The sequence below is a fragment of the Terrapene carolina genome, unplaced genomic scaffold (assembly GCF_002925995.2).
Source record: "Terrapene carolina triunguis isolate 2854851 unplaced genomic scaffold, T_m_triunguis-2.0 Scaffold9362, whole genome shotgun sequence".
NCBI lineage: Eukaryota > Metazoa > Chordata > Testudines > Emydidae > Terrapene > Terrapene triunguis.
This window is the reverse complement of record NW_020673713.1, coordinates 2,362-10,706: the sequence shown is the minus strand read 5'-3', so window position 1 is coordinate 10,706 and position 8,345 is coordinate 2,362. Positions and strand designations below refer to the sequence as shown.

General features: G+C 46.2%; 1 protein-coding gene across 1 annotated transcript; it reads right to left on the bottom strand.

Annotated features, from left to right (window-relative positions):
- Positions 1-3,478: 3,478 nt before the first annotated feature.
- On the bottom strand, positions 3,479-7,550 carry LOC113408347 (butyrophilin subfamily 1 member A1-like). Its single transcript, XM_026661537.2, has 3 exons — positions 7,520-7,550; positions 6,420-6,446; positions 3,479-4,044 (listed from the first exon to the last, which is right to left on the bottom strand). Exons 1-3 carry the CDS (start codon positions 7,533-7,535, stop codon positions 3,512-3,514), a joined length of 576 nt encoding a protein of 191 aa, XP_026517322.1. The 5' UTR covers positions 7,536-7,550; the 3' UTR covers positions 3,479-3,511.
- Between the last annotated feature and the right edge of the window lie 795 nt (positions 7,551-8,345).

Below are 8,345 nucleotides of genomic sequence, written 5' to 3'. Positions count from 1 at the left end.
CAGGGTGAGAGGCACCTAAACACAAATTGCCAGGTATGCGCGGCTCTACTAATCATAGTGCACAGGACTTGATTGACTCTTGTGGCCATGCAGGCGCGCAGCTTAGTGGGAACACTGATTATAACTCTCTGAAAATGAATAATAAACATCCATTTTAGCACAAGCAGAGGCTGAGAGGAGTTAATGCAACACTGACCTTGATTTGTTTGTGGAAATAATCAACTATCTTTAGGACAACATCCTCCCACTGTTTGAACAAAGGGTCGACACGATGAAGCAGAGGCAGAGCGGTGCTGGGATGGAGCATTCCACTCAGCAGAGACAGGGGCTGCAATTCTGTGACATCTTTTGTGAAGTGATGAAGAGTTTAGGGATGAGGAAGATCATAATTAGCTCCAAGGCTGCAGCTACTAACTCTGCCTTTCGGAGGAAAAAATCCAACCTATGAATCTGGGAGCCAGCCCCATGTAGATGGGATTAAGGCTAGAAAAAAAGAGGATAATCTGGGAGCAAATGCATAGAAAACCCCAGGAGTCAATGATCAAATAATGTGGAAAAATGAAGACATCCCTAGTCCTGCTTTAAATTGGGCCAGAATTCCTAGTACACTCTGTCTGCTTCACACTGCACCAGTGTCCCAAAGCAGCCATAATTAACTAGCCAATTAAACTTGGTGCACAGCTGTTCATCATCACAGAACGGTGCAAAGCAACCAAACAGTACTGGTGAATCTGGCCCGTGGTATTGCCAGAAAACATGACATGATGGTGGCTGTTCCGTAGTTTTGGGAGGTGTTTTATGGGAGCCCTTTACATTGTTGAGCAGTGTGTTAAGAAGTTAGTTTCTTTGTACCTTGCTTGTGAAAAGAAACAAGCCCACTACCTTAGACCCAATGAGTTTGCACAAGAGGCACTAAGGGCTGGTCTGCACTGGGAATTTACATTGGCAAAGCTGTCTCTCAAGGGGTGTGAAAATCCACACCCCCGGGAGACGTGGCTATACTGACCTAACCACCCTCAGTGTAGACAGCGCTACGCCAGTGGAAGAATTCTTCCATCAACCTAGCGACCACCTCTTGGGGAGGTGCATTATCTACTATGCCAATGGGAGAACCCCTCCTGTCAGCAAGGTAGAGTCTACTCTGTAGCACTACAGTGGCACTGCTCCAGCCCTGCAGATGCATGTTTCAAAATGTAGACATGCCCTAAAGACGTGAATTAAAAGTGGATTAGCTAAACTACTTTAAACCCCTGTGTGGACACTCTCGTTAAGGGTACTTCAACATTTAAAACACTGACAGGTGGGAGCTATGTCAGCAGGAGAAGCTCTCCCATTGACATAGCACTGTTTACAAAGGGATGTTAAGGTCACTATTAGAACTACCTGGCTCCAAGGTATGGAATTTTCACACCCATGTGACATAGTTGGACAGACATAGGTCTGTTGTGTAGACCAGACCTCAGAGTTAAATCAGTTTAGCTTAACTCACTTTGAGTGAATTCCCAGAAGAATTCTATCTTGGTGGGAAATATCAGGAAGATTGGATAACTTTACAGGGGAGGTAGGTGTGAAAAAATTGTGTCTATAGTGGAAATCTATCTTCAGTCTAAATTTTGTTCCAGCCACTGCAACTTCATAATACCATCCCAAAATATGGTTATGAGTGAGATATCCATGTTATCTATCTTTTATTATACAGGAAAATGCTGAAATTAGCAATGAGATTCTTGCTATTTTGCCTGCAAGTTGAAGCTGCTGTGACAAAGTTCCTCCTCTATTTTGGTGGGTCCTGCGCTTATTGGTGGATTTGCTCGCTTCAGAGATTCATCATGTGGGTCGGGGAACCACCCAGAGACCTTCCCCTCTGGTAGAACCCACAGTCCAGGTCAATTCCTCCTGTGTCTGATCAGGAATTGGGAGGAACCCGGGCCCGCCCTCTACTCCGGGTTCCAGCCCAGGGCCCTGTGGACTGCAGCTGTCTATAGTGCCTCCTGGAACAGCTGCACAACAGCTACAATTCCCTGGGCTACTTCCACATGGCCTCCTCCCAACACCTTCTTTATCCTCACCACAGGACCTTTCTCCTGGTGTCTGATAATGCTTATACTCCTCAGTCCTCCAGCAATATGCCTTCTCACTCTCAGCTCCTAGTGCCTTGCTCCCAGCTCCTCACATGCACTTCCTCTCCCTGTCTCTCTCTGGCCTGATTGGAGTGAGCCCTTTTATAGCATCAGAGGGACCTTAATTAGAGTCAGGTGCTTAACAGCCTCACCTGACTCTTAGCAGGTTATTGGAGTCAGATGTTCTCATTAGCCTGGAGCAGCCCCTGCTCTGGTCACTCAGGGAACAGAAAACTGCTTATCCAGTGGCCAGTATATCTGCCTTCTACTACTCTGCTGTAGGGGGAGGGATAGCTCAGTGGTTTGAGCATTGGTCTGCTAAACAGGGTGTTGTGAGTTCAATCCTTAAGGGGGCCATTTAGAGTTCTGGGGCAAAAAAATAGTTGAGGATTGGTCTTGCTAAGCCCCGGTGGGCCAGCCTTTATCCTACTCTGATCCCAAAGCCCACCGGGGACATCAGTTGGCAGCTCCTTCATGGAGCCATGAGCACAGGCGTGTACTTGGCACAGTTTACCCCTATCCCAGACACCTGCCCCTTGTGCGGCGTGAGGGAGATCCTGGCGCATGTTTACCTGGAGTGCGCCAGGCTGCAGCTCCTCAAGGATATTTTGTTAAGATTTTGGTTGCACTTTTCCCCCTCACCTTTTTATTTATGCACTCCCTATCCGTCGCCCCACAAAGTCACGGGAAGTCCTGGTCAACCTCCTCCTGGCCCTAGCAAAACTGGCCATCTATAAAACCAGAGTGAGGAGGTTGGCCGATGGAGTCTCCTGTGACTGTGGGGCCTATTTCCGGTCCTCCGTTCGTTCACGTATCCGGGCAGAGTTCCTCTGGGCGGCGTCCACTGGCTCCCTTGACGCCTTCGAGGAGCAGTGGGCGCTGTCCGGGGTTCTCTGCTCCGTGTCCCCGTCTGGTTCGCTTCGTTTGACCCTTTGACCTCACTCCTGTCCCTGTTTTTTTATTAGTTGTCCCGCGTAATTTTTTGGTCTCCAGGTCCTGTGGACCCCCCCTTAGGCTGGGAGGATCCTTTAGCAGTGGGCACCCGCTTCGCCTGCCCACTTCCTGGATCCCAATAGGACTACTCTGCTGTTCCCAACTGGCCTGGGTCTATCACACTGCCAATACGGAAAGTGTTAGAGAGGATGGATGGTATTTTCTTGTTTTTAACATCTGCATCAAATTCCCCAGAAACACTGTGCTACTCAAATATTGTATTGGACAAAAGTCACAAGCAAAAAACAAATAGGAAATGAAAACATTTTATTGCAAAACATATAATGAAGACAGCATGACAACGTACATTTTAAAAAAAACATAGATTTTTCATCAAAATACATTCATGAAAACCTTGATTTCAGTTACATCAGTATAAAATCAGCATCAGAGTCATGTTATATATATTCCTCTTTAATTGAACACATTCTCATTGTTGTTTCTTTGTGTGAATTTTTAAAGAATGGATAAACCTCTCCTGAGAATGAACAATCATTAAATGTGAACAACACAGACATGTCAGTTACATTGAAAAAAGTCACCTGCCCCTCTTGGTAACTAAGGTAAACTCCAATTTTCTTGGGCTTTTTCTGCACATTGACCCGGGTCCATGGGTCTGTTTTTGCCCAATAATCTCTCCCACTGAAACCCAGAGCCCAGAATCCCTCTTTAGGGGACAGGGAAAGTTTTCCTTTTCTCTGTATTGATTTTCTGGCCACTCCCAGGTCCCAGTCAGTGCTGCTCACAACCTCCACCTCCCAGTAGTGCTTTCCAGAGGAGAATCTTTCAGAGCCCAACACACAGACGGTCGAATCGAACCTCTCTGGATTTGATGGAACTTTTTGAGGTTGGGCTTCATGTGTAAAACTCTTTTTATCCCCAGAAATGGAGAGGTTGGGGTGGGCCGTGACTCCATGAAGAGTGATGTCATCTACAGGAAGAGAGTTTTCTTTTTGAGAACCACTCCTATAATGCCAGTATACACTGGACTAGGAGGGAAATATACACTATGAACTTTCTCCTGCTGCCTCTCCTCATGCAAAGCTCCCACTGATTTCAATGGGAGTTTTGCCTGAGTAAAGACTGCAGACTTGACCAGTGCTGCACACTAGCCAATTCAATGTTGCATTGAACTCTGTCGGAAATGAGATTTGTGTGATATTTGCACAAAAATAAAAGTGATCCTGAACTGTTTATCACATTAGTACTCAAATTGGGCCAGATTCTGAGCTCAGTTATACAAGTGTGAATCCAGAGTAACTTCACTTAAACTAATGGCCAGTAAAGTACACCATCACTATTGCAACTGAGAGCTGAATCAGGCCACTATGTGTTTAGCATTATGGGATGTTTTCTGTGGGACAAATGGCAAATATATGTTTCCTATAACAGCTAACTATGATGAGAAGTTCATCATAAAACACAGAATTGGATTACGAAGAACTCAAACACTGGTCATGTCAACATACCCCTGTTACTATCATTGTAAATAAATACGATGCACATAAATAATAAAACATTATAATTATTCATTAAAATAAATTTTACCTAATAATTAGACCTGGAATCAGGACCACTAGGTTCTGTTCCCAGCTCTGCTGCTGTGTGACATTGGTCAGGTTACATAAGCTCTCTGATAGTTGGTTTACTCCTCAGTAAGCTCAATATGGTGCCAACCTAATCAGGTGTTTTATAATTGCTTGTAAAGAGCTCTGAGATGGTCAGCATAAAACTGCTGCAACATGCAAATTATTATCTGCACTATCTTCACTGTCAGATCACCATCACTGTGTCCTTCCTCACCTCAGCATCATTTTTATCTTCTCCCTCTATAATTATTATAATCAGCAACATCACAGTCAGTCTCCGTTATCACCAGAGCCAATGATCCCACCACTGTCTTCATCATGGTGCCCTCATAAACCTCATTGACTCACTCCTGACCATGCCAGTCACCATTGCAGTCCCCTTTGTGGTCCCACAACCATTGCATTATGATTCTCATTGCAGTCCCCATTCCTGCCACCACATCATCTGTGCCTTCACTGTGGCTGAAATCCCAAAGTTCCTCCTTAGGCACTTCTGAAAACCCTGCTCCAAGTAAACGCTGAGGCCCAGCTCCTCAAAGGTATTTAGGTGCCTATCTCCCATTGGGATCATTACCTTGGAAGAGCTGGGCTGAAATAACTTGGGAGCACAGGTCTGTTAGAGGGTAGCTGGCCCTCTGAAGGGGTCAGGGGCCCAGCCTTCTGCTGACAGGCTCCACAAGGGGGCATGAGGAAGCTCAAGTTCACCTGGGAGTAGTTACCTCACTGAGTAACCGGGGGAAGGGAATTACACAGGGAAGCACCGGGTATTGATATAAGGTTAAGGACCTTAGCGAGAGGGGGAGCTCCTGGGGAGAAAGGCAGCAGCCAGAGAGGCAGAGGGATTGCAGAGACAGGATCCCTCCAGCACACTGGGGAGAAGCTATCTGAGAAGCCAACATGCCAGAGAGAGAGAAGCAGAGCAAGAGGCTGGGGAAGCCTCCAGAGCAGGAGCAATAGGAGGTAGCTCAGGGAGCAGCAAGGGAGAGAGAAGGACTGGTTCTGGCTGTTCCAAACAAGGACCCGGAGATGGAACCCAGTGGAGTGGATGGGCCCAGGCTCCCCTACCTACTCCAGCCAAGGAATTTGGAGAAGAAGGCTCCAAAACATGGACATCTAGGGCTCTCTACCCCACTAGAGTCAAGGAACTTCCAATTCCCCATGATCCTGAAGGGGACTGAAACTATTAAGGACCCAGCAAAAGGGCTAGACAATGAACTTGACCAATACAGAATTGAGGGTGGAGGCATAAGGGGAGTCAGGTGGTGTAGCTCTCCATCCTGCCACAGTGGGGGTACTAACAGATATAGGCCCCATTTACAAGGCCCCATTGAGTTGCAATGAGATTTGTGCTCTGAAATCACTTAGATGTTTTGGAATATCACACCATCAGTGGTCACTCAGGGAAATCTCACACTGGGGGCTGATTCTGAACTGACTGTTGTAATTCAGGAGTAACTCCATGCAAGTCAGTGGAGTTACAATGGTGTGAAATTGTTGTAAATAAAGTCAGAATCAGACCTTGAAATTAGTTTAGAAGCCGGGAAGGACCTTAGGAGCTGTGTCTCTGATAAGAACAGGCTGTGTTTCTAGTTTGATTATAGCATCAAACCTGCTGATTTCCTTAATAATGGAATAGATTATAATGTATTGAGGTTCTCACGCTGCATCTATCACCATAGTATCAGCACCTCTATCCATGTGCTGTATATTCTCTTACCTGAATAGTTCCGAGCCCTTCTCCATTCTGAAATGAAAGTAAGAAAACAACAGACATTGAATTAAGAGAGGCATTGACTGCAAATTTCCTTCCTCCAGCAGCAAGGAAGTTCCAGACTGAGGGCAAGTGAGAATGCCAGAAGCATTAGGGGGTGATTCCTTTTGCTGGAGTTAATATAGACAAAAAATGGCACTTGAATGGTCATACTCTCTCTCTCTCTCTCTGTCACACACATGTGGGCTGTTCTGAGCTAAGATTAGAAACCAGGGCAGGAGTCCTGCTCTGTCTGAGATCTGCTCTGTCTATCTTGAACCTCCAGCCAATGAGTCACCTCCCCATGTTACCTGCTCTCATTGGCTTTGATCTAACTCCCTCTTACACATTCCCCTCTCACTCGAACAAAAAATGAACCTTCCCGTCCACACACACAGTGTTTCCAACCACCAGAGGCTGTATTCACAGCAATCCAGCTCCTACTAAGCAGGACATAGAAGGACAATTCCCTCCAATGTGTGTCTGTTTGAGCTAGTGCACTAAAAATAGCGGAGTGACCACACTGGCTAGGGTTAGCACGATGAGTACAATTCCACCTGACCCCTAGGTACATACTCAGGCATCTAGTCTGAGCTGCTACTTCTCTCACTGAATTTACACTGCTATTTTTAGCATGGTAGCTCAAGCAAAGCTGGCACGTGTCTGTCTACTTGCACTGGGAATTACGCACCCCAGCTGCTGTGCAGACATACTCTAAATCAGTGACACTCCAGCTGTGGCTACTGAGGTGTTTTGGACCCCATATGTGTCTGTCAAGGAGACAGTGGGTCTGTCCCACCCCTCAGGCTGAGACAGACAACAGGAATCAGGCCACATCTACCATGCTGCCTGGTATGTGTGAACAGTGTGAGGAGATGCAATGTGTCTGCCTGAAGCTGCTGTATTCCCTGCCATGGATGGGGAAGAACATGGACTGTCAGGATCCCCTTCTCCATCAGGATCAGCCAGGAAGATGGAAGAGAGACAGGAGAAATGGCCCCTCTCTCCAAATATCCAAGCAATGGGAGTGGGGACACCAGCAAGGGTGTACCTAGGTCTTCACTCACCTAATTCCTTCTTCATTTCATCTGAAAAAACAACAACAACCAATATTATAGCCTTTTAAACTCTTGTTCAGTGTTTCCCTTGGTACCATGCATCAAAGATTACCCAGTAAATGAATTAAATTGTTCAAAATCCATGATGACTTAAATTTTAAAAGAGCTAGAGATATTTATAGCCAGACAGCTGGAATAATTTACTGTGATGATGGTTTATGGTTTGGATGATTAATCTCACAGATATTTATGTGGAATGGGGAAAAGTGTGGAGTTCAAGGGGCCTTGAGATCCAGGTAAAGTACTGCAGCTCTGCAGAGCTGTCTGAGCCCGTCTTCCACATAGAGAGAGAGGAATCTTGGGTGCTCTACAGAGGACATGGGTGCCCCATTTTTTTCATAGAATCATAGAATATCAGGGCTGGAAGAGACCTCAGGAGGTCATCTAGTCCAACCCCCTGCTCAAAGCAAGACCAATCCCCAACTAAATCATCCCAGCCAGGGCTTTGTCCAGCCTGACCTTAAAAACCTCAAAGGAAGGAGATTCCACCACGTCCCTAGGTAACCCATTCCAGTGCTTCACCACTCTCCTAGTGAAAAAGTTTTTCCTAATATCCAACCTAAACCTCTCCCTATCCCTGTGCTGAAAATATTCTCTGTTTCATCACCAGTACCAACAGTGTTGATGGCATCCACGTTGGCCCCAATGCTGAAGAAGTTGAAGGGCCTGGAATAGCAGATGGTATCGATAGTCCCGCTGACACCTGAGATAGTGCTGAGGTTAGCATGACAAACAAAACAAGTCCATTGCTCCCACACCTGTGTCTGTAGGTACT